Genomic DNA, 27,897 nt, shown 5'->3' on the forward strand with positions numbered 1-27,897 from the left:
GCAACCCACTCCAGTACTCTTGCCTGGAAAATCCCATGGACGGAGGAGCTTGGTAGGCTGCAGTCCATGGGGTCACTAAAAGTTGGACATGACTGAGTGACTTCACTGTCACTTTTCACTTTCATGCACTGGAGAAAGAAATGGCAATCCCCACTCCAGTATTCTTGCTTGGAGAATCCCAGGGACAGAGGAGCCTGGTGGGCTGCCGTCTATGGGGTCGCACAGAGTCGAACATGACTGAAGCAACTTAGCAGTAGCAGCAGCAGAAGCTAATTACTTTACAATATTGTAGTGGTTCTGCCATACATGAATCGGCCATGAGTGTACATGTGTTCCCCATCCTGATCCCCCCTCCCACCTCCCTCCCCATCCCATCCCTCAGGGTCATTCCAGTGCACCAGCCCTGAGCACCCTGTCTCATGCATTGAACCTGAACTGGCGATCTGTTTCACATGTGATAATATACATGCATGAAATGAAATTTTATTGAACATCTGCTATGTGTTAGGCTTATTCTAGACACTGAGAACATGAAATAGACAAAGTCTTTCCTTTCTCAGAGCTTATACTTTACCAGGGGAGATAGATAATTAACATGAATTTTTATGTTTTATTTACTGATATATCCTTAGTACTTGAGTACTGCCTGGTACCTATTAAGTATTTGATAATATTGCTTGATTGAATGAACATTAATAAGATAATTTCAGATAATGTACACTAAGAAGAAAATAAAACAGCATGGTGATATGATGGAATATACTTTGAAAGAGTGTATCTAACCTAGCGGAGAAGGCAATGGCACCCCACTCCAGTACTCTTGCCTGGAAAATCCCATGGATGGAGAAGCCTGGTAGCCTGCAGTCCATGGGGTCGCTAAGAGTCAGACATGCCTGAGCGACTTCACTTTCACTTTTCACTTTCATGCATTGGAGAAGGAAATGGCAACCCACTCTGGTGTTCTTGCCTGGAGAATCCCAGGGACGGGGGAGCCTGGTAGGCTGCCGTCCATGAGGTCGCACAGAGTCAGACATGACTGAAGTGACTTAGCAGCAGCAGTAGCAGCTAACCTAGATTGGGTAGTGTGGTACATCGAATTATTGTTTGGCAAATGTTCATCTACTATTTCCCTCCACCTCCATGAGAAAAAGAATTTTTCTAAGCCATCAGTGTTGAATTTGACTGTGCAACATGCTTGGCCTCATGATGGGTGAAATGTACTTTATAGTGTTTTGACTATGGGCTTGGCCATATGACTTGCTTCAGCCAAAAAGATGTCAGAGATATGATAAAATCAGAAACTTCCAGTGTTTACATGTTTTGGGTTTTCAGTACTTCTAACCTCTGACATGAGAAGACCTTGCCCATCATAGATTTCTTCTAAGTTTTGGAAACTCAGTTCAAGTGGTTTAGTTTATTTCACTAAATTTAGTGAATTAGTATCTTGCCTATTGATGCTACTTTCACTAATCTCTTGACTACTGATGTGGGAGTCCTAAATATAAAAGAAGTATGAGCAAACAAGTTGTATTTGGGGTAAGAGCTGTGAAAGGAAGGGATCTGTACTGTGAAAGCACTCAATGAAAAAAGGTAGATATAAAGCTGTTTTTTTTTTTTTTTTTTTTTTTACAGGATTTTTAGTAATTTAACCACTAAAATCAACAAAGTGCAGAAGGAGAGCATGTTTGTTTAGTCCCATGGCTAAGCTCCACCCTAGACAAGATATTTTCATTTTCAACACATGATACATAAGAAAAGGAAAATGTGAACCACAGGAATGGAATAAATATCGAGGACAAAAGCAAAGTGTTGAATATATTATAGTCACACCAAATCTTACATGAATAAGCACTCTACACTATAAAGGAAAAACGAAGCAACAAAGTTATTTCATATGCCAAATGTCCCCACAGATGAATAAAAAGCAGACATTAAAATTCTTGTAAAGTGGCAAAGAAACTATGATTAATATGTTCCTGGTACAAGGTAATAATCACATTATACATGCAAAAAATAGGAAAAACCATGGTGACAGGACAGGAATATTGGGATTACTTAATGAATCAATTCCAATGTACACTGAATGCCAGATATAGGATTTATCCTAAAATACTGTACTTCAAATCAAATGTTCAGAAAGTCATCTATACTGGAAAACAACACTTGGAAAATACTCAAATTGGAGCGATCTAACTTTCAGACTTACTAGTGTAAGAATGTTCTGACTGGCAGCCAGGTTTTGAACATAATCTTCTGTAACAACCCAGAAGCTCAAACAATGATAGAAGAAACAACGGCCAGTCAAAAGAGACACAACAAAACCTATATATCTATTACATATAGAACTGAAGGCTCTCCTTTTTCAGGCTTAGAATATGTTACTTAATTTGATAAACTCTACTTCGCTGCTCAGTTTCTCACCATTTTCTTCAGTTTTACACTTTAATCAGAGTTGAAAAAAATATCAGAAGCCATGGATAACTGGTTTGATTGCAAGACAATGGAAAGGAGGATAGAAGAAAGAGACCCACTTGTCAGAGTGTGAAGTAAATACAGAGAACAAAGATGGTGCCAAGGACACAGAGGCAATTAACTCAATCCAGGCAAATTCAGTAGAAAGACAAGTCAGTCAAGGTCTCTTTAGTAACCTTTGCGGCCATCACTCTACGAAAAGAAGTTCTATAACTAATGCAAACAAAAATGTCCCAGAATTACCAGGGAGTGAAACTGTTGGTTAATTCAAAGACAAGTTTAATCACTAAAACTTAAACAATTAAAAAAATATCTCTTTATACCTTCTAAAGTTATTGATATTAAGCATAAGTACATGGAAACAAAAACTTGATCTATCCAAAGTATTGCATATCTTCTGAACAGTGTCACATACATAAGTGTAGAAACCTCAGACTACAGAAAAAGAATGAAGTGGGAGTGGCCAGGTGACAAACTTCCTACAGGATATCTGATGAACCTGGCAACTGCTAATATTCTGTTTTAGTAAGAATGAAACCCATCTAGTTTGACTTCAAAGGATTAGTTTTAGAATTAGCCAAGAGACTAAAAAGCTGGAAAAAATATTTCTACTATAACCATAGCAACTTGGAAAAAACTCCCCAAATATGTAGTGACCATTTGTAATGTTCTCTGGTTTTTGATACCCTTCCTATGTTTGATGAATTTCTAGTCTAGGAAGTATGACTCCCTTAGGTAAAACCCAGAAAATTTAGTTATCTAGCCTGCCCTACCCCGGAGGCTCTGATAATCAGTCAACTGTGAAAGACTTCGATTCAGAAGTGAGCAATTAGGGGAAGGAGGCTCTGTATAGCACCCATTTGCTCATAAGGATAAGAATCATTCATTCTCAATATCCTTTTATTAAAACTTCTGCTGCTTAACAGGCTGGAGGCAGTTTTTTCCTACTTAAAACAAAAACCCTGGTTGTTATTAAGTGGCTACTAGAAGCAGTTGAAGGCAATACATCCCTAGGAAAATCAAAAAGATCTATGAATGGTTATCTGACGCTATAAGGGTTGATGGCTCCAAAAATCCAGCTAATTTTCTGAAGAAAAAAACGTGTGACAGCCCACAGCCCACAGCAGCAACTGCCGAGTACTGCAATGACTAAATTAAGCAATGGGTTCCCACAGTGCCTGATGAGAATGTGGCGACAAAAAGGGACTCATCTTTAAGCAAGTTTTGTGGTGTAGTTTTTGGTATTGTTTCTGGAAGCTTTACCTTGACCCTGGTTCTCCAGCTCTCAACAACTTGGTCAACTACTCAATATCCTTTTAATAAAACTTCTGCTGCTTAACAGGCTGGAGGCAGTTTTCTTCTACTTAAAATAAGAACTCTGGTTGTTATTAAATGGCTACTAGAAGCAGTTGAAGGCAATATATCCCTAGGAAAATCAAAAAGATCTATGAATGGTTATCTGACGCTATAAGGGTTGATGGCTCCAAAAATCCAGCTAATTTTCTGAAGAAGAAAAAATAAAAAAAGTCTCGCAGCCCATAGCCCACAGTAGCAAGGAAACAAACTATTAATTACAGTCACTTGAAATGAAGTGACAAATGAAGGCAAAACTTTGGGAGATCCAGTGGCTTGTAACACTGAATAATACAGAGTATGAAAAATTCAAGCAAAAAGTTAGTTGCTTCTCATTCCACAGGTCAGCTTTGTAAAAAGATATGGAAGTGCTCACAATCTTAATGATGCTACAATTCTCAGTTCAAGGCAAGGATCACAGCCACCACAGCCATGAGCTACTCCTTAACCCTGTTCCCTGGGAGGGAAGAGCCAGCATTAGTGACGAGCATTGTCTCCTATGACCCAAGAGAGGTGACTGGTACCACTGCTTTCAACCTAGACCATGGGATGTGGAGGTGGAAGACCTCGGCAGAAGCACATAAACTAGAAGGGGCAGGAGGAAATGGTTACTATGATTATTAGAAGGGCTAAATTAAAATGCTTTGACCTGCAGTGACCACTAGCTCTGGCTACCTGATCAGATGATCTGTATGGATCAAACAGATAGGGATACAAAAAAAAAAATTTTTTTCCAACTTAATAAAATAATTAAGGTATCTATATTTAGTGAGAGAGGTCTGACTTGAGCCACTGCAACAAAAACTTGTAATGTCTTTTCCAATTTCTAGTCCTAAGTCAATTCACAGACCCAGAGTTTTTTGAGTGAAGGAGAGAATGTAAGTCCTTGAAGACATATATTGCAGGTGTACACTGTAAACTTTCGGCTTGGCCTTCCTCATAAAGGCAACTGCACTGAAGAAAAGGAAATGCTTCTCTGGTGGCTCAGAGGTTAAAGCGTCTGCCTCCAATGCGGGAGACCCGGGTTCAATCCCTGGGTTGGGAAGATCCCCTGGAGAAGGAAATGGCAACCCACTCCAGTATTCTTGCCTGGAGAATCCCATGGACGGAGGAGCCTGGTAGGCTACAGTCCACAGGGTGGCAAAGAGTAGGACAGGACTGAGCGACTTCACTTTCACTTTCACTTGGGTACTACTATCTAATCTATCTACTATCTAATCTATCTAATTGCTCTGAATGAGAACTAAAACTGGGGGCCTAGAATACCATTGTGGACTAGTGGTGAAAAAGGATGCTAGTGGGAATTAAATGATGCTGCTGCTGCTGCTGCTAAGTCGCTTCAGTCGTGTCTGTGCGACCCATTGGACGGCAGCCCACCAGGCTCCTGATGAGTGGAATTTTAATCTGAATCTGCCTCCTATCTAGGCCAGCTGGGCCCTTAACACATACAGAGTATACAGTTAGAACTGGTGGAAGATATAAATGACTAAAGCCTAATCAGATAGTCATTTCTACAAAGCTGTTGTAGCAGACATGCATTCTTTACCAGAACTCAGTACCATGTATACAAGTATAACCTGGAAAATGCTTTTCTCCCTCTATTACAATAGACATAGAAACACCTACCATAGCTATTTTTCATATGACAGGTAGGGCAATAATTCATTTTATCTTAGGCTTATATACATTATTTGGCTCTGAACCACAGTATACTTACCTCACTAAGACCATTACTGTCTCACTATTACACAGGACAACTGCACTGATGATATATGTCTCTAGGAACTACAGTAATACTACTCAATATTCTTCATAAAGAACAGGTATGTAAAAAATACCTGTGAGTCTAATACGAGTGCAGTATGGTGAGAGATACATCAAACAAAAATATAAGAGCTACATCTTAGTGAAGTTTCTGAGAGTCCAGTGATCTTCAGCATATCAGGACAGCTTCTTCAAAGTTAAAGATAACTTACTGTGCCTTCTGCCACTAAAAGAGCAGCACAGAGCTAGATACGACTCTTGAAGGTAATACATCTTGTTTTGATCTATTTATGAAGTGACCTGAAAGCCTCTACTTGTGAGGGGACCCTGGAGGAAAAAGGAGGCTTCCTAGTTAGTCCAGGCTGCAGTACATCTACTTGGACTTAATGACCAATAGACTCAACAGATGTTAGAACTGTCAACAGTTTGTTAAGAGCCTGTGGGGAGTTCTGATAGAGGAATCAGAAATAGGAAGTAAGCACCTGGAACAGTGAAACTTGATGTGGAATCCTCCCTGCTGGTGGAAGTGGTGGCAGACTGCGTTTTCAAAGTGGAGGTTGTGAAACAGGTTTAGTCGTACACAAATGGCATGACAGGAAAGCAGAAGCAACCGCAGTCTTCTTTCCTATTCGGTGGGGGAACAGCAGCACCAGAATTCCCTCACCAGACCAGTTCTATGTCATGGTTTTAGGCTTTAATTTTGGAAACGGAACTGTTTCTCTCATCCAAATAACCTCTTAATAAACAAAGTCCTTTTCTTTTTTTTTGCTGAATCACAGAAAACTGTTGCTTAAAATTAGGAGTTCAATCTTAATATAAAAACATAATTTTCAAACAGACCAACAATCTATTGAATTGATATTAATATTAATATTATGTTACTCTCAAATTCTCTGATCAAGGGATACAAAGATAAAAAGTAGTTCTTAAGTGGTAAACCAATCTGAATGTTGGAGCTTTACATATAAAACTGAGGATTTTGAAATCTCAAGTACAGAATCTCAGTTGAACTAATCAATGATGAGGGAACAAATGAAAAATTACTAGAAAAAAATATAGGGCAGTGAATATCTTTAAAGGAGAAAGAACAAGAAGAGATATACACTGGTACATCAATCTCAGAGAAGGAAAAGAAGTGCTAATAAAATTACTGTCTTGACTATTCATTTAGTATTCCATTTAGTATTATTCCATTGAGTATTACCATTTTTAAAAAATAACAAAAACAGTCCGACATTTTAGTCAGACATGATTCACCTATAATCTAATGGTTTCATAAAAAAATAATGTGATGATCATAAATGACATATCTTTTACTTCTCTGTTACAGACTGGAGTTCACATATATTAAATAATTGGGCTCCCTTTACAGAGTGAGCACGAAGCTTTCAGAGAAAGACAGGAGCACAGAGAGGTCATGTCAGTGCATATGAATCAGCAAGGAACAGAACATCAAGGAGGTTTTCTCTGTTTTCATATGAGAAGAAAAATACCGCATCTCTTAGAAAATGGTTTTTTCATGCTGTTTCCAAGGCACTATTAGTTACAAACCAAATTGTTATTTTTGCTGGTTTTTTTTTTTAAAGGAAAGAACTGATGGCTGAAAAGATACATATGATGGAAAATAACTATACAATAAATCAAATAGAGTAAATTTTAAAACTACCAAATATTCTTTAGTAATAATACCATCTCCTTTCTACTGGAAGTTGGGGATTTTGATAGTGGAAGGAAATAAGAAAACAGTCACTTCAGGAATTTCTTTTAAAAAGCAGCACATAAAAAATAATTCATTTCTTAACTATAACTTTCTTTATATATTTGAAAAAGAAATCAAAGAATCAGAACTAGCAGGTATTCATAAATATTCAGGATAGTTAAAAGACTATTAGCCTATTATGAAGTCTACAATCCAAGAGATATAATTTCTATAGTGCAATTGTTTAAAGTATACAAGAAGAAGGTAGTGTATTTTTAAATGTTTTACAAGAAATTTTGCAGATATTAGTGCAAGGCTTGAATTGATATTGCTCAATCATTGTACCTTTTTGTAATAACAACGATTTCTTCTTTCTACATCACAAAACAGAATTAGGAACTGAGAGAATTTCCTGGCTGTCCAGTGGTTAGGACTCAGCTCTTTCACTGCTGTGGTACAGGTTCAATCTCTGGTTAGGGAACTAAGCTCCTGCAAGTCATGCAGAAAGAATGAAAAACTGAGAGCCACTGAAGAGAAGTGTCAGACTGGAGGAGAAATTGAAAGTGAAAGTGAAGTCACTCAGTCGTGTCCAACTCTTTGCGACCCCATGGACTGTAGCCCACCAGGCTCCTCCATCCATGGGATTCTCCAGGCAAGAATACTGGAGTGGGTTGCCATTTCCTTCTCCAGGGGATCTTCCCAACCCAGGGATTGAATCCAGGTCTCCCGCATTGCATGCAGACACTTTAACCTCTGAGCCAAGGAAATCAACCCTGAATATTCATTGGAAGGATTAATGCTGAAGCTGTAGTTCCAATAGTTTGCCCACCTGATGCAAAGAGCTGTTCACTGGAAAAGACCGTGATGCTGGAAAAGATTGAGGGCAGGAGTAGAAGAGGGTGACAGAATGAGATGGTTGGATGGCATCATCGACTCAATGGACATGAGTCTGAACAAACTCCGGGAAATAATGAAAGATAGGGAAGCCTGGAGTGCTGCAGTCCATGGGGTCCCAAAGAGTTGGACACGACTTAGTGATTGAACAACAATGTGGTTTAGCTCCAGGCTAAAATTGAACAAAATAAAATACATATATTCTCCAAGCTAACTGAACTTTAGAATTTAAAAAAATGAGCAGTTTTCAAATAGAATATGTTGAGTTCATGGCTCATTTTCTTGATTTGCTCCATAAAAAAAAAAAATGTTTGCAATACTTACTTGTATATTTTAATATATTTTAAAGGGCTGAAGTAACTTTGACATGTTAGTTCTGTTTTGCATTTTTTTTTAAATTCCTAGAGGAAGTATAATATTAAGGGAATTTGGCATTAGCCTATATGTCCCTAGAAACGAGCATTAATTCCAATGATGTCCCTTATGGCAGAAAGTGAAAAGGAACTAAAAAGCCTCTTGATGAAAGTGAAAAAGGAGAGTGAAAAAGCTGGCTTGAAACTCAATATTCAAAAAATGAAGATCATGGCATCTGGTCTCATCACATCATGGCAAATAGATGGGAAAACAATGGAAACAGTGACAGACTTTATTTTTTTGGGCTCCAAAATCATTGCAGATGCTGACTGCAGCCATGGAATTAAAAGACCCTTGCCCTTTGGAAGAAAAGCTATGACGAATCAAGATCACATGTTAAAAAGCAGAGACATTACTTTGCCAACAAAGGTCTGTCTAGTCAAATCCATGGTTTTCCAGTAGTCATGTATGGATGTGAGAGTTGGGACTATAAAGAAAGCTGGGTGCTGAAGAACTGATGCTTTTGAACTGTGGTACTGGAGAAGACTCTTGAGAGTCTCTTGGACTGCAAGAAGATCAAACCAGTCAATCCTAAAGGAAATCATTTCTAAATATTAATTGGAAGGACCGATGCTGAAGCTGAAACTCCAATACTTTGGCCACCTGACGGGAAGAAGTGACTCACTGGAAAAGACCCTGATGCTGGGAAAGATTGAAGGCAGGAGGAGAAGGGGACAATAGAGGATGAGATGGTTGGATGGCTGGCATCACTGACTTGATGGACATGATTTGAATAAGCTCCGGGAGTTAGTAACGGACAGGGAAGCCTGGCGTGCTGCAGTCCATGGGGTCACAAATAGTCAGACATGACTGAGCGACTGAACTGATGGGGACTTTAAGACAACTAAAGAGAATAGGCTAAGGGTTTAGTTCTAAACCACCTAATGTTGTCATGACAATTAGGAAAACTAATTAGGGATTGAATTTTATATAAATTAAAACATTAAGACCATGCAGGAATAAAATAATATTTCAAGTATCTAAACGAACAGTCTTTGCTAGGATACTCAAAAGTTCACCATAGGTGAAAAATGTATTTAAAAATAATTTACAAATTTTATGTAATACTTAATTTCAAGCTATTTCCCAAATGAATTGTGTGTTCGTATGTGTGTGTATGTCTGCACTGTCTGTGTCAATCTACTTTTTTACCTAATTTATCTGGATGGACCCAATTTGATTAATATTAATATCTAGACAGAGCCTATAAAATTTATCCAGTTTATTTAGATGGAGCCTATGAAAACAAAACATATAATTACAAGTTTGTTAGAGAAGAAACTGACAATCCTAAAATACCACATGAAAAATGACGTGTAAAGTAAATTATCCAATCAGATTTAAAGAGTTACTCAGGAATCACCGTACACAGTTTGCAGTCAGACAGAACCAAGTTAAAATCTTACCTCTTTTTATTGATCTCAGGCAGTTAGCTTACATCACTGACTTAGTTTTCCTTGTCTGTAAAATCCAGATACCATTTTAGAGAAGTTTTAAGAGTAAGTGAAACAATGTAAACAAAGCAGCCACTATGGTGTCCTGGACAAACCTGGCACTCAGAAATGGCTGCTGCTTTGATGTTGAAGCTGAAACTCCAATATTTGGGGCACCTGATACAAAGAGCTGACTCATTTGAACAGACCCTGATGTTGGAAAGATTGAAGGCAGGAGGAGAAGGGGATGACAGAGGATGAGATGGTTAGATGGCATCACCGACTCAATGGACATGAGTTTGGGTAAACTCCGGGGAGTTGGTGACGGACAGGGAGGCCTGGTGTTCTGCAGTTCATGGGGTCGCAAAGAGTCGTAGATGACTGAGCGACTGAACTGAACTGAACTGATTATAAGAATCAAATAACATAAGTAAAAACCTTTATATATTTTAGTTGTTAAACAAATACGTATTGCTATTACGGATACCAAGGTAAAAGCTCTCTTTCTTGATTATCTCATTTATCCTCATGTCCTGAGCACAGCAGAACATCATTAAAGATGCTTAACATTTCTTTACAGAATGGGAAAAAAATTAAAACTGAAACTTCTCAGTACACAGCTCAGGTTGGAGGATGGAAGGGTATATAAAGATGTACGTTGTATAGATATAAGGATCTATGTTGTATAGATCAAGATGCTGGCAATCTTAAATACCACTTCTTATTCATTTCTTTCTAACCAGCTTAATAGCAGCATGGTAAAGGCAACTGTGACTCTTAATAAATACTTCATGAATAAATGAAGTTATATACACAAGCTTTTTAACTTCCAAGGTTGGCTAAAGGGTAAGTAAAACAACATCTGAAAAAAAAACCAAAATCTCCATCTCCACTATCCTCAATAACAACAGCTTCATGAACTAGTACATTATAGAACTGCAACCAAAAGGTATATCACGAATCTAGAAATAGGCTTTTTAATAAAAATGTTTACAAATTAATTTGCCTATTCCTATAGGAAACCAAACCCTTTGGTTTCTCATGTAACATTGTCTATCTTCCATTTACTATGTAGTCTAGTCCATATTTGGAGAAGGAAATGGCAACCCACTCCAGTATTCTTGCCTGGAGAATCCCATGGACAGAGGAGCCTGGTGGGCTGCTGTCAACGGGGTCACACAGAGTCAGACACGACTGAAGTGACTTAGCCTGCATGCATGCATTGGAGAAGGAAATGGCAACCCACTCCAGTATTCTTGCCTGGAGAATCCCAGGTACAGAGGAGCCTGGCGGGCTGCCGTCTATGGGGTCGCACAGAGTCAGACACGACTGAAGCGGCTTAGCAGCAGCAGCAGTATCAGCTAGTCCATATTTTAGTTTCTATTTGACTGAAATGAAAAAGCCCACTCTTATCATTGTAGTCTTAAGTGATCTTCTGGAATTCTATCGCTAATTATTATCAACATAATGTTTTTGATCTTTTTTCAAGCACTACATTATGTTATGGTATTTACTATTGCTTCAAGCCATTTTTTGAACTTACATAATTACTTAAGATAATATGCTCTTATACTTTCCTTCTAAAACAAAAGTTATAGCTTTTTAAAGATACGGTGGTTCTGGTCCTTCACAGGAGCTTTGATCTGGTAGATACCATGCAGTGCCATGCAACTAATAAAATATAAATATGAATCTCTGTTATCCTCTTAGTCTTCTTGGCTTCTAATTTGAAACTTTCACTCTGACCTATTCACAAAATTCTTCCCTGTTCTTCATTGCTGCATCTTGCCCACAGAAATGGTTTGCCCAGCGGTTAACAGCTCAGGCTCCAGAGCCAGACTGTCACTTTCTAGCTTTGTGATCTGGTGGCTAATAACATTATTGTGAGTAATTAATATATACACACTCACACATGTAATAATATCCTTGGACTAGTGCCTGGAACCTAGTAAATGCTATGTAAGTATTAGCTTCTACTGTTGTTGTCATCATTGTTATTTCAATTTGGGGGCCTTTGGTAGCCACCACTTCCTCTAGATCTGACCTCTGCCTTTCCTTCTGTATCAGCTGCTCACTGTTTGCATCACACATTATTCAGCTATTCTTCATCTCAAGAAGCTATACCCAACTGTAGGCCTTTAGTGATAGCATACCCATCAGGTGTGTCAACTCTTCACTTCCATGGCCTTTGACTCAAAGCTGACACTTCGATTTTGTTGATTAGACTATGATTAGAATCAATTCTTATCACCATCTGAATTTTAAGAACTTTAATGTTGTACAATAATGGAAAAATCAACTGAATATTTAAGAAAAAGCTAAAACCTTTTAATGAAGAATAAAGCTAATTGTCACTATCACTATAATGATTCAAGAAGTGATTGAATTATTTAGATGAACATTTAAGTTACACAAAAACAGAATAGGCATTTTTAGATACTGACTCTAAGTAAAATATTTATACTTACTGTACTCTGATTTAGAAGTTTTGCTTTGTCTTAAACAAAAATGTTATGACAAAGAACAAAGAAGAGTACTAAATTAATTGCTGGGCCAAACCAATTAAGTGCAAAATTAAAATAAATTTTAATTTTAAGTTAGAACATATTTATGTCTTTTCCCTGAAACAGGAATTATAGTACTTAATCTAAGCATTGTTATGTCTATAGTATCTTCTTAATGACCCCACTGTTGAAATGGAAACGGTCAATAGATTTGCCTTACCGAAGTCCATGATTGTTAACCTATCAGTAAGTTCTTTCAAGATTATTCTCATGTAAGTGAGTCCAGGAGAATAAGAAAGAGGATCAAGAAGACTGTTAAAATATGAAGTGAAAAACAGCAATAAATTTGATTTTAAGGTGCACTGTATGAAATAAGCTTTCAGAGTATAAGATAGAAAAATAGTAACCTTTTAGATCATACCTATACAAATCTTTAAATTCCCTTTGACATAAAAAATGAGGTACAGCTGAAAGTATAGACAACGATTGAATGTGAGGGTATATTATTCATTTTAATATGACCTGGTCAGATAAAAGCCTTTTCTAATATGAGACCCAAAGCAAAAGTTACAAGGGCAGATGTTGAATTCCTACTGAGTTGCTTGTTGTGCAGGTAACAATATAGCCTGCCCCAAGATAGGAGAAGCAAGGCCAACTGATTAGGACGAGAAGGGGCAAGAGGCTGGGCAATGTCAGCAAAGTGTCATTTCCCTACAGCGACGTATAAATAATACACCAAATAAATATAAATGATGCAAGTGATTTATACCAAGAATTAAAAACCCGTGGAGAGATTCATCAGTTGTCAAGGAAAATGTTACTCATAGTCTTAACTAATTTCAGAACTTGAAGACTCACACTAGAGACCAGATGGTCTGACTCCCAAATTATTAAGAGGAGAAAAGTAAGGCTACACAAGTTATTAAAGAACTTGTCTTGAAATCATGTTTAATTCAAGTAACTATATAAAAGATCAGAAACTAAAGAGAGTTCATTTTGGCCAAATAGTGCCTTTTATTAAACAGTTTGAGATGCAAACACTCAAGAATACTGTAGAAAACCTGGATCAATGAGTCCTTTTATAATTAAAAAATTATAACAATGCTTTGACCACAGAAACTTTGAAGTAAAGGTAATTGCTCCTTACTCCTCTCTGAAGATCTAAATTAAAAGAATCCTCTAAAGTGCAGATTATTTTCCTGGAGGTGATTTAGAAAATACAGGCCATAATTCTGGTTCTTAAGAGGAAAAAAAAATAATCTTTTATTACATTTGGATGGGATTTTATTTTTTAGGAATCACTGCTTGGCTGTGAGTAGTTGTTGCTTGCTGAATATTATTCACACTTCCTCCCTCATAGCAAGCTCATGTGTAACAGTCTTAACTTGTGGGATGAGTTAGAACACTTCATTCTAATCCAAAGGCCATAGGTCATTTTCAACCACAAATTCTTCCTCCCTAGGGAAGTGTCAAGGGATGTGGTCTTTCCCATCTCATTTTTCTACAATCTCCTTTAGTCTAAAATAAAGTTTATGTCACTAATGACCATGTCTGAAATACTATAATGCATTATCTGGTAATTAATATCAAGAGAGAAATCTTTTCCAGCACCTTAGGAATTTCAATTGTCTAGTTTTAATGAGGCATAATGAAAGAATAAATATCTTGAAGGGCTGACAGGAAGAAATTTTCTCATCAAGATTATTTTGATAGCCTAGAACAGGAGTTGACAAATGTTTTTCTGTAAAGGGCCAGACAGTAAATTTTTTAGGTTATGTGGGCCCCATGATCTCTATGAACTACTCAACTCTGTGGTTGCAGCATGAACACATAAATGAATGGATGTGGTTGTGTGTTTCAATAAAACTTTATAAAAACAGGCAGAAAATCAAATTTGACCCATGGGCTGTAGTCTGCTATCCCTTAATCCACAATTTGTAATGATTCAAGAGAGTTTAAAATAAAAAAAATAATTTTAATAAAGTATACTATGGCTGTTATAAATCACTACACTTAGGGATACCTAGCTGATTCCCAGATAAACTGAGTCAATGTTAAAATCTTTTCAGGTTTTCTTGCTTACCTTTTCCTCTCTATTATATGAATTATAACAAAAATTTCTAAATTCATTAAAAATGTGGACAACTTCTATCAATTAATATGAAAAAATTATAAGAAGTGAGATTGCAAAACTTTGGCTTTTCAATTTCATACTATATTAGTGAACTCAATATAATAATTTTCTCAGTTTAACAAGATAAGAGTTTATAGAGGATTTTTTAATACTATCATTTAGAATACCTACAAAAAAGCACTTACAAGATAGTCACTGAAACAGATTCATTATTAATTTGAATTATTTTTCTGGTTGATCATTTTAAAAGCTTTCTTTGAATAGTTTGATTACACACAAACTTTTGATTATTATTATGAATTGGACTAACAGTATCAGTATTATGTATTCAACTTAGTAAATAATTTAGGATGTAATTTCAGTATAAATTTTGATTCACATAATTAGTATATAGGTAGTATAGGTATAGGTAATCCCTTCATCTGATCTAAGATGTTTAGATGGATGAAGGTGAGTATTTATAAAGTTTAGTGACATCTCTATTGATAACAAAAAACCCTGGTAAATGACATTTAAAACATTTTCTCAATATAATTTTAATTTAATCCTAGCATAATTCTAATTCTAATTCTGAATATAACTGTAATACTCAAAAGGGTTGGATCACTGATTAAAAACTTGTTGAGTCCAGATACCCAGAAAAAGGAATATTATCCCCTATAGTGATTTGCAATTCTACTGCACTTAATATTGTAGGATAAATTATAAGCTATTTGAAAAGATCATCATTTCAGATATTTCATTCTGTTTTTCTTTTAAAACACTGAACTTTTGACTTTCTTGAGACTTGAAGGCTAAGTCAAAGATCTCTCTTGGTAAATGTCACATTGCATGTGAAAATATGTAGTTACTTTTAACTACATTTTGATATTGATTTCTAACATAATTCCACAGTGATAAGAGAACAGACTGTGCATGACTTCAATACCTTTAGACCATGAAATTTTTGTACCTTGTTTTAAAGCCCCTGGATATGTTCCACTGTCTCCTGGTTTATACTCTACAGAACTTGAATAGAATTTGTATCCTGCTATTGTGTGAAAATTCTATAAATCTTAATTATGTTGAATTGGTTCACAGTGCTTTTCGGGTCTACTATATCCTCCTACTTTTCTGTCTATTCACTCTATTAATTTTTGAGACTTTGAAATTCCAACTAAAAATCTTAATTTATCTACTTAAAAATAATTATAAAAAACAAAAAAAAAAAGAATAGAAAATGCCAGAGTACACTGTTCACAGTAAGGGTAGGTACTGTCTTGTAAATTTTTTTTTTCTAATTTTATTTTTGTTTATAGATTCATTGAGAATTGGGTCACAATGTAAACTGCATTTCTTAAGGCCACTCCAATACACAATGATTCACACTGTGGCTTTTGCTTAACAACGTATATTGAAGATTGTTATACTACAGTTTTAAAAAAAGTTAAAGACTGGTTTGGATGAAAGATATATAAAGACAGAAACTAACATGGGGTTAGACTTCTTCTTTCAACGATTTTGGAAAACTACAAGGGGGGACAATTACTTCACAGACTGGAATGTAAGCCCAGTTGGAATCAAGGTCTACAGGGCTTTTGAGGTGTCTAATGTTGAAAATCTCAAGTTAACTCTAGTTAAAAAAGCTGGAGAGGAGAAAGGAAAATTTTTGTTCTGGAAAAGTGTTCTTCTCTGATGCAAAAAGAAATTCATCTTACAAAGGAAGAAGGAGAGATGAGCTGCTCTAATTTAGTCTTTTGGAAACAGACAAAAAGATTACGAATTTGCTAAAAAAACCTTTTGTTTCTTCTAAGTATTACTTTTTAAGCTATGAGACGTCTTTTTTGTGTGCATGTGAAAACTTTGCAAGCCTCCAAAATTCATAAAAATTAACTTGAAACACTGAAATCCATTTCAAAAAAAATAAGAGTATAGAGAATCTTAATTTTTAAAAAGTTATATATATAAGGATTCATTTTGATGTTTGGCAAAACCAATACAATATTGTAAAGTTTAAAAATAAAATACAATTAAAAAAAAAATCTCATAGTGGGTGTTTTCATTTTAGATATTCTAGCCACTTTCCTTTTTTATAGCTTTTCTATTTGGAGAGGTGGAAACATTCAAATGTTAAAAGTATTCCACAATGTGTGTTATTTAAAAAATTCTCAAGTCCCGAAGTGAAAGTAATAAACTTTCTGTTAATATATTAATTAAATTAGTTTTGATCATCTATGAATCTAGTAACATGAGTCAAATAAACTATTACAATCGTGTTTATTCTAAATCATGTTAATTTATTTAATAAATTAAATTTATTGTTCTTACTATATAAGTGAAGAAGGATAGAGAAGTGGAACTTTGGTGCAAATAGAATCTAATATTGCAATAACTGTTGTGATTTAATGAACACTTCTAAAGGTGATAACTAGTTTATCTAACATAAAGAGATACTAATATTTTAGGCTCAAGGCAAAGGAGAAAAGGAAAGATATACCTACCTGAATGCAGAGTTCAAAAAAATAGCAAGGATTGATAAAAAAGCCTTCCTCAGTGATCAGTGCAAAGAAAAGGAGGAAAACAATAGAATGGGAAAGACTAGAGATCTCTTCAAGAAAATCAGAGATACTGAGGGAACTTTTCATGCAAAGATGGGCATAATAAAGGACATAAATGGTATGGGTCTAACAGAAGCTGAAGATATTAAGAAGAGGTGGCAAGCTCAACATTCAGAAAACTAAGATCATGGCATCCAGTCCCATCACTTCATGGCAAATAGATGGGGAAACAGTGGCTGACTTTATTTTTCTGGGCTCCAAAATCACTGCAGATGGTGAATGCAGCCACGAAATTAAAAGACGCTTACTCCTTGGAAGGAAAGTTATGACCAACCTAGACAGCATATTAAAAAGCAGAGACATTACTTTGCCAACAAAGGTCAGTCTAGTCAAGGCTATAGTTTTTTCCAGTGGTCATGTAAGGATGAAAGAGTTGGACTATAATGAAAGCTGAGTGCAGAAGAATTGATGCTTTTGAACTGTGGTGTTGGAGAAGACTCTTGAGAGTCCCTTGGACTGCAAGGAGATCCAACCAGTCCATCCTAAAGGAGATTAGTCCTGGGTGTTCATTGAGAGGACTGATGTTGAAGCTGAAACTCCAATACTTTGGCCACCTGATGCAAAGAACTGAATCATTGGAAAAGACCCTGATGCTGGGAAAGATTGAGGGCAGGAGAAGATGAGGACGACAGAGGATGAGATAGTTGGATGGCATCACCGACTCAATGGACATGGGTTTGAGTGGATTCCAGGAGTTATTGATGGACAGGGAGGCCTGGCATGCTGTGGTTCGTGGGGTTGCAAATGGTCAGACATGACTGAGCGACTGAACTGAACTGAACTGGCAATAATATGAAGAAGAACTATACAAAAAAGATCTTTATGACTCAGATAATCACGATAGGTGATCACTCACCTATAGCCAGACATCCTGGAATGCGAAGTCAAGTGGGTCTTAGGAAGCATCACTACGAACACAGCTAGTGGAGGTGATGGCATTCCAGCTGAGCTATTTCAAAAATATCAAGGATGATGTTTGAAAGTGCTGCACTCAATATGCCAGCAAATTTGGAAAACCGAGCAATGGCTGTAGGACTGGAAAAAGGTCAGTTTTCATTCCAATCCCAAAGAAAGGCAATTCCAAACAATGTTCAACTACCACACAATTGCATTCATCTCACATGCAAGCAAAGTGATACTCAAAATTCCCCAAGCTAGGCTTCAGCAGTATGTGAACTGAGAACTTTCACATGTTCAAGTTGGATTTAGAATCAGAGGAACTAGGGATCAAATTGCTAACATTTGCTGGATCATAGAAAAAGCAAGAGAGCTCCAGAAAAATATCTACTTTTGCTTCACTGACTATGCAAAAGCCTTTGACTGTGTGGATCACATAAAACTGGAAAATTCTTCAAGAGATGGGAATACCAGACCACCTTTTCTGCCTCCTGAGAAACCTGTATGCAGGTCAAGAAGCAACAGTTAGAACCGGACATGGAAAAATGGACTGGTTCCAAATTGGGGAAGGAGTATGTTAAGGCTGTATACTGTCATCCTGCTTATTTAACTTATATGCACAATACATCATGTGAAATGCCGGGCTGGATGAAGTACAAGGTGGAATCAAGATTTCCAGGAGAAATATAAGTAACTTCAGATACGCAGATGACATCACCCTCATGGCAGAAAGCGAAGAGGATCTAAGAGCCTCTTGATGAAAGTGAAAGAGTAGAGTGAAAAAGCTGGCTTAAAACTCAACATTCAAAAAAACGAAGATCATGGCATCTGGTACCATCACTTCATGGCAAATAGATGGGAAACAATGGAAACAGTGACAGACTTTATTTTCTTCAGCTTCAAAATCACTGTAGCCATGAGGCAGTGACTGCAGCCATGAAATTAAAAGATGCTTGCTCTTTGGAAGAAAAGCTATGACCAACCTAGACAGCATAGTAAAAAGCAGAGACATTACTTTACTGACAAAGGTACATCTAGTCAAAGCTAGGTCTGGATGTGAGAGTTGGACTATAAAGAAAGTTGAGCACTAAGAACTGATGCTTTTGAACTATGGGGATGGAAAAGACCCTTCAGAGTTCCTTGGATAGCAAGGAGATCAAAACAGTTAATCCTAAAGGAAATCAGTCCAGAATATTCATTGGAAGGATGGATGCTAAAGCTGAAGCTCCAATACTTTGGTCACCTGATGCAAAGAACTGACTCACTGGAAAAGATCCTGATGCTGGGAAAGATTGAAGGCAGAAGAAGAAGGGGATGATAGAGGATAAGATGGTTGGATGGCATCACCAAATCAATGGACATGAGTTTGAGCAAGCCCTGGGAGTTGGTAATGGACAGGGAAGCCTGGCAGGCTGCATCCATGGGGTCACAAAGAGTCAGACGTGACTGAGTGACTGAACTGATATTGAACTGAATCTTTTAATATGGATTTACCAGGTGGCTCCGTGGTGAAGAATCCACCTGCCAATGCAAAAGATGTGGGTTTGATCTCTGGGTCAGGAAGATCCCCTGGAGGAGGAAACAGCAACCCACTCCAGTATTCTTGCCTGAGAAACCCCACCGACAGAGGAACCTGGGGGCTATAGTCCATAGGGTTGCAAAATGTTGGACATGACTGAGTATGTAAGCACAATCCTTTAATATAATTTGCAAGATCACACATTAAATGGCAGAGATCATTGTCAGTTCTCGTCAAGGGTTAATTATCTCACAAAGGAACCAGATGACTCCTGTAAAGGCATTTCCTGTTCTCATTTTAAATGTTTCTAATGGTAGCCACAAGATTTCTTTTGAGCAGAAAGTAATATTCAATTTTTAAGTTTTTTAAGAGAAAATTTCAATTTTGATCAAAGAAATATTCACCTAAGACACCCTTATGAATAAGTTTGCTATTTTACATAATTTCTTATCCAAATTAAATGTTCAAATAAGAACTGGCCATATATTATTAAGAAAAGATGATTAAAAAGAATACATCTGTAAGAGTTTGGGATTAACATATACAAACTACTATATATAAAACAGATAACCAATAAGGACCTAGTGTATAGCACAAAGAACTATACTCAATATTTTGTTATAATCTTTAAGGGAAAAGAATCTGAAATATATATATATATACATATACACACATATATATAAACTGAATCACATTACTGTACACATGAAACTAACACAACATTATAAATGAACTATATTTCAGTTTTTTTTTTTAAAGGATACATCCACAATACCCTGAATTTATTTCAAGTCTGTGTTCTTTCACTATCACAACTCCTGTGTGTATGTGGAAAGCATCTATAATTATTTTCTTGTATGACTGCTTCTGAAGTAGGTTATTTAACATAAACTCCTTGAGAATACACATGTAAATAGGAGTTTTCTGGGAAAATATCACTTCCTGAAAGGTCAGCTGATGACATCTGGCTCAGAATTTTCTCTTCTGAAAGTGAAAGTTGCTCAGTTGTGTCCAACTCTTCGCGATCCCATGGACTATACAATCCACGGAATTCCCCAGGCCAGAATACTGGAGTGGGTAGCTTTTCCCTTCTCTAGGGGATCTACCCAACCCAGGAATCGAATTTAGGTCTCCCACATTGCAGGCGGATTCTTTAGCAGCTAAGTCACTCCTCTGAGGGTTATGTATCTATTAGAAATTTCAGGGGGGTTAAATTACTTTTAAAAACATCTTCAGATAAGTTGCACAGATATTTAATCCCACATGAAATGTTTCTGTGAGTGGTCAATTAATCTGGAAAGCTTACTTAGAATTTTTTTTTTTTTTCGCTCTGCTGACAAAACTCTTTGTTGAAACCTAATGGTAGCTACTGAGGGGTAAGAATTTTCTTTATATTATACCAAAATTGATTTTAAATTAAGAGTATGGAACTAAAGTGGTATCATGAGTTCTTATGACATTCCTAGGAGTGTCATTACTCTTCTACTTAACTGCCAACTGAAGAGTAATCTTTGGTTTCTTACTCTGACAACCATTACCTGTGCCAAATATCCTCATATACACTATGTTTTAAGCTTTATTTATAATTTTATTATGTTATATAATACCATATATTGTGTAATACATAGTCCTTTAATATTTATGTTATACTAAACATATAAATAAGACATAAAATAGTATGTGAGAATTCACCATATAACTTATTGTATAATATACTGTAATTTAACATGCTTATTACAGAGATTACCATTAAACATCTCATCCTAAGTGATTCTCATCCTGGATACTAAAAAAAAATAAAGATTTGTTGAAAAGTCTAAAAATTAAGCTATTAAATACATTATTTTCAGCTACTGCTCAGACTTACAAATTAATAAAATCACATTGTACCAAAATGACATTCATTTTGTAAAGCTTCAATATGCATTATAAATTCTGACTAGCATATTCTGAATTTTGTTCTCAAAATGGAACTATGGCAGAAGAGCCCTAATTTGATAACTGTATTATCTATTAGAACCACAATGTTGTTAACCTAGTCCGAAGGCCTAAAGAGTGCATACAAATTTTGACAACCATTACATAAGAAATAACAAACTTATGGCAAAAACTTAAAAAATCTATAACAGCAAAAACCTGTCTACTTTCTTTTTAAGTGTAAAGTCAAATTGAAAATAGGTCATTTCTGGGAATCCAGCAGGAAATTATTCAGTGCTTTTTTTATTAACAAATGGAATTTATGTTTACAGATATAACTATTAGAATATATACTTATACCAGAAAAAATATTAGATGAAGATTCCTAAATTAGATGAAAAAGGATGTTTTAAATATTTTAAAATTTAATGTTATTGTATGGAAGCCAATGCTTCAGTTTATGGAAGAACAAATTAAAACCCTTCAGGGGATACTTACCCTTTTCTGTTCCTTTACATACTCTATCAGTTCATCTCTTGTTCTCTTCACTGCCTCTTCCACAGCCTTTTCACTTCGTTTTTGCTCTTCTATTATTGCTGCCTTAACTGTTTCCTGTTTGTGGAAGGATGAAAAAAACTCAGGGAGGTATGTGCTATGACATGTTTGGGCCCATTTTATATAAACTAAAAACATTCAATGGGTTGAACTTATTCTTTTCAAAGCATGTCTTTAAACAGGAATAAGAACTTACAGCATCTTTTGGGTTCTGTGAACAGATTCCACAGAATTCACTTTTTCAAACTGAGTGAAAGGGGAAAAAAATGGAGTAAGCCATTTATTGCAGGGAGAGCCTAAAATACTCCAGTGGCTTCCTTACCAACCTTTCATTTGATGTTTACATGATTGATTGCCTTCCTGTACTTTGCACTATTCACATAAGACTTCCAACTTGTATTTATTCTTCCAAGAACACCCTGATGTTCTAGGCTGTTTTATTCACATTTAAGCTTTTCCATCACACAATATCAAGTGTGGTCTGGGTGGTAAGATTTACAGATAGTTTAGTCCTCCTGCCAGGTTAAGACGTTTAGAGCTGGACACCATGAATGAGAGGTAAAAACTTCACTCTGTGTCCTAATATCTGAAATGAGAAATCTAGGAAGAAAAGTGGTACTACTCATTTTGCTGAAATAGTAATCAAGGACCCTGAGAGATTTCAAATTTTCAGGTAAAGAGAAAGACGGCTAAAATTCTAAAGAATAAATATTAACACTTCTCAAAAACTAAGAAATATTTTGTGCTAAAATATATCATTTCATAGATTGGAAGAATGCTACAAAATCTAACTTCCTTTTGTCTATACAGGTAGTATCTTTCTTTGAACAGGCAATCAGAAAATGCCTTGATATTTGTCAATAGTATTTCCCTCATTTTGCTATTCTTGAGGACCCTTCACGTTGTTGTGTATACATGTTTTGGTTTAGTTTTTCCCAATTTTATACACACACACACATACATACTTAAGTTGGGTCTGACTCTTTTGTGACCGCCTGGATTGTAGCCTACCAGGCTCCTCTGTCCATGGGATTTCCCAGGCAAGAATACTGGAGTGGGTTGCCATCTCCTTCTGCAGGGGATCTTCCTGACCCAGGGATTGAACCCATGTCTCCTGAATTGGCAGGCAGAGTCTCTACCACTGAGCCACCTGAGAAGCCCTGTTAATCCCAAATTCTAAATGTATGCCTCCTCCTGTCCCCTGCAGTAACTATAAGTTTAATTTCTATATCTGTGAGTTTCTGTTTCATAAATAAGTTCATCTGTATCATGAACAGATTCCACATGTAAGCGATATCATGTGATATTTGTTTTTCTCTGACTTACTTCACTCACTGGCAATCTCTAGGTCCATCCATGTTGCTGCAAATGGCATTAATTTGTTTTTTATGGCTGAATAGCATTCCATATTGTGTGTTTGTGTGTATGTGTGAACACAGCACATTTATTCATTCATGTCAACAGACATTTAGGTTGCTTCCATGTTTCGGCTGTGCTGCTATGAACACTGGGGTGCATGCATCTTTTCAAACTAGAGTTTTCTCTGTATATATGCCCAGGAGTGTGATTTCTGGGTCATACGATAACTCTTAGTTTTTTCAGGAACCTGTATACTGTTATCCATAGCAGATGCACCAATTTACATTTCCCCAACAGTGTAAGACGGTTCCTTTTCTTCATATGCTCTCCAGCATTTATTATTTGTAGACTCTTAAATCATGGCCATTCTAACCAGTATGAGGTGACACCTCATTATGAAAAGCTATAGTAATTTTTGAAAAAAAAAAAAAAAGACAAAAAGATTATTTCAAATAAAAGCACCTACTATTACAATTCCTGTTGGTTACACACATACTAATTTGGAACTTGAAACTTTTCAGATTTTATAAAGTCAAAAAGTTAATACATATGTTACTAAGCCCCCTGAAATAAAACACAATAAATAGTTCTGTGATGAAGGGTGTGAATATTCACACTACGTGGGTAAATTAAAAGTATAAATAGTTTCACATTATTTCAGGACAGCATTTGCAAAAAGCCTTGTTTTTCAAGGGTTTTATAATTTTAAAACTATTGTAGACCTAGACTAGTTGAATATAGAAGATAAATCCATATCATATTGAATATCAAACACAATTTCTATCTAGTAAGGGTCAAATTTGACTAGAAATGTTTGAAGACAAAACCATCAATTTAAATAAAAGGAAAATATCCAGGAAAAAGATGAAGAGAGTTAGCTACTATGTTCTTCAGTTAAAAAAAATTTTTTTTTCTTTAGGGTGGACGGGCCTAAGAGTTTATACAGTCTGCTCAGTCCATACTTTTGAGGCTCCTTCTTTCTTAAATTTTGAGTTGAAGAAGAATATTTACAAAGAAAGTCTCCCTTGATTCTCTCCTCCCCAGCTGGCAGTTAGGTGACAGTCAAGGTTGTGAAATCTATATATACATAGCTATATTTAAAACAGATAACCAACAAATGGTTAGTATCCCTTAGGAAGCATCACAATAAACAAAGCTAGTGTAGGTGATGGAATTCCAGTTGAGCTATTTCAAATCCTGAAAGATGATACTGTTAACATGCTGCACTCAATATGCCAGCAAATTTGGAAAACTCAGCATTGGCTACAGGACTGGAAAAAGGTCAGCTTTCATTCCAGTCCCAAAGAAAGGCAATGCCAAAGAATGCTCACACTACTGTACAGTTGCACTTATCTCACACACAAGCAAATAATGCTCAAAATTCTTGAAGCGAGGCTTTAATAGTACAGGAACCAAGAACTTCCAGATGTACAAGCTGGATTTAGAAAAGGCAGAGGAACCAGAGATCAAACTGCCAATATACGCTGGATCACAGAAAAAGCAAGAGAGTGCCGGAAAAACATCTACTTCTGCTTCATTGACTGTGCTAAAGCCTTTCACTGTGTGGATCACAACAAACTTTGGAAAATTCTTCAAGAGATGGGAATACCAGACAACTTTACCTGCCTCCTGAGAAATCCATATGCAGGTCAAGGAGCAACAGTTAGAACTGGACATGGAACAATGCACTGGTTCCATCGGGAAAGGAGTACTTCAAGGCTGTATATTGTCACCCTGCTTATTTAACTTCTATGCAGAGCACATCATGCAAAATACTGGGCTGGATGAAGCACAAGCTGGAATCAAGATTGCCGGGAGAAACATTAGTAACCTGAGATATGCAGATGACATCACCCTCATGTCAGAAAGTGAAGAGGATCCAAGAGCCTCTTGATGAAAGTGGAAGAGGAGAATGAAAAAGTTGGCTCAAAACTTAGTATTCAAAAAACAAAGATCATGGCATCTGGTACCATCACTTCATGGCAAATAGATGGGGAAACAATAGGAACAGTGACAGACTTTATTTTGGGGAGCTCCAAAATCACTGAAGATCGTGACTACAATCATGAAATTAAAAAGATGCTTGCTTCCTGGAAGAAAATTTATGACCAACCTAGACAGCATACTTAAAAAGCAGAGACATTCCTTTGCTGACAAAGGCCATCTAGTCAAAGCTATGGTTTTTCCAGTAGTCATGTATGGATGTGAGAGTTGGACCATAAAGCAGAATGCGCACTGACCAATTGATGCTTTTGAACTATGGTGTTGGAGAAGGCTCTTGAGAGTCCCTTGGACAGCAAGGAGATCAAAACAGTCAATCCTAAAGGAAGTCAATCGTGAATATTCATTAGAAGGACTGATGCTGAAGATGAAGCTCCAGTACTTTGGTCACCTGATGCAAAGAAGTGATTCATTAGAAAAGACCTTGATGCTGGAAAGGTTGAAGGCAGGAGAAGAAAGGGATGAGAGAGGATAAGATGGTTGGATGGCATCACCGATCATTGAACTTGAGTTTGATCAAGCTCTGGGAGACTGTGAAGGACAGGGAAGCCTGGCATGCTGCAGTCCATGGGGCTGCAAAGAACTGGAAACAACTGAGCAACTTAATAACAACAACCAACAAATACCTACTGAATAGCATGTGCAACTCAGGTCCATATTATGTAACACCCTAAATGGGAAAGGATGTGAAAAAGAATAGATACATGTATGTGTATAACTGAATCACTTTGCTGTATATCTGAAAATAACACAATATTGTTAATCATCTATGCTTCAATATAAAATATAAATGAAAAAAGGAAAAAAAACTTTATTATTTCATTTATTTCAATAAATAAATATCTTTGAATATGACATTAAAAAGATTAAACCTTTCATTTTCTAACTAAATTCTGAACAAGAAACAATCAGTGAATTTTGTATGCATGTTCACGTGTCTGTGAATATCTGCCTGCATGTTTTCTTGAATTCCATGAATGAACTATATTGTCCCTGTGAATCATGAGACTTAGTCTAAAATAAAATATACTTCACGAGGGATGATGATTTGCCACTAATGAATACACTCAAAGAAGGCAATTCTGAAAGAATACTTTCCAGAATATTTTAGTAATGTGCACATCCTGAAACATGATATATTTTCTAAGGCATGATTCATACCCTAACCTTGGCACTACTGACAATTCCTTGCTGGGGGTGGAGATGGGAGTATTGTTGTAAGCAGTATACTTGGTCTTTGCTTACTAGATCATCTTCAGTTGAGAAGCACTGCTCTAAAACTAACAGTTTGGAGGGAAAAACATCCATTTGCATATGTATTTTGGTAAGTTTGTTAAAATATATTGACACTTCTCATCCTAAATATATTTTGTTAAAAATAAAATATGTGTAAAAAATCACATCCACTTTATTATATAACTAGTTTTTTAAGTGTGGAAGAAAGAGTGCTACTTACTAATTCTTCCACTACTCCTTACTAGAATCACCTTCTATAATGTTACAATTAAATAGGTCATGATGAAGGTCATGTCCTTTACAAGCAAGTGAGAAGATGCAATTGTGCGGTAGTTTGAGGATTCTTTGGCATTCCCTTTCTTCAGGACTGGAATGAAAACTGACTTTTCCCAGTCCTGTGGCCACTGCTGAGTTTTCCAAATTTGCTAGCATATTGAGTGCAGCACTTTCACAGCATCATCTTTCAGGATTGGAAATAACTCAACTGGAATTCCATCACCTCCCCTAGGTGTGTTCGCAGTGATGTTTCCTAAGGCCCACTTGACTTCACATTCCAGGATGTCTGGCTCTAGGTGAGTGATCACACCATTGAGGTTATCTGGGTTGTGAAGATCTTTTTTGTACAGTTCTTCTGGGTATTCTTGCTACCTCTTCTTAATATCTTCTGTTTCTGTTAGGTCCATACCATTTCTGTCCTTTATTGAGCCCATCTTTGCATGAAATGTTCCCTTGGTATCTCTAATTTTCTTCAAGAGATTTCTAGTCTTTCCCATTCTACTGTTTTCCTCTATTTCTTTGCATTGATCACCGAGGAAGGCTTTCTTATCTCTCCTTGCTATTCTTTGGAAATCTGCATTCAGATGCTTATATCTTTCCTTTTCTCCTTTGCTTTTAGCTGCTTTTCTTTTCATAGCTTTTTGTAAGGCCTCACAGACAGCCATTTTGCTTCTTTGCATTTCTTTTTCTTGGGGATGCTCTTGATCCTTGTCTCCTGTACAATGTTTTAGAAAAGGCAGAGGAACAAGAGATTAAATTGCCAACATCTGCTGGATTATCAAAAATGCAAGAGAATTCCAGAAAAACATCTATTTCTGCTTTATTGACTATGCCAAAGCCTTTGACTGTGTGGATCACAATAAACTGTGGAAA

General features: G+C 36.4%; 1 protein-coding gene across 17 annotated transcripts in view; it reads right to left on the reverse strand.

Moving 5' to 3' along the window:
* Positions 1 to 27,897, reverse strand: part of CCDC91 (coiled-coil domain containing 91) — a 394,283-nt gene that overhangs the window by 48,833 nt on the left and 317,553 nt on the right. For 16 of the 17 annotated variants that reach the window (XM_024991854.2, XM_024991857.2, NM_001193032.1 and 13 more), the window contains one exon: positions 22,096 to 22,209. In XM_024991854.2, the coding sequence (XP_024847622.1) occupies positions 22,096 to 22,209 (114 nt within the window). Of the gene's footprint in view, positions 1 to 10,002; positions 10,058 to 22,095; positions 22,210 to 27,897 lie in introns of all 17 variants that reach the window. The other variant, XM_024991855.2, reaches the window with a different exon arrangement.

Source organism: Bos taurus, chromosome 5 (assembly GCF_002263795.3).
Source record: "Bos taurus isolate L1 Dominette 01449 registration number 42190680 breed Hereford chromosome 5, ARS-UCD2.0, whole genome shotgun sequence".
In the NCBI taxonomy this organism is placed as follows: Eukaryota; Metazoa; Chordata; class Mammalia; order Artiodactyla; family Bovidae; genus Bos; species Bos taurus.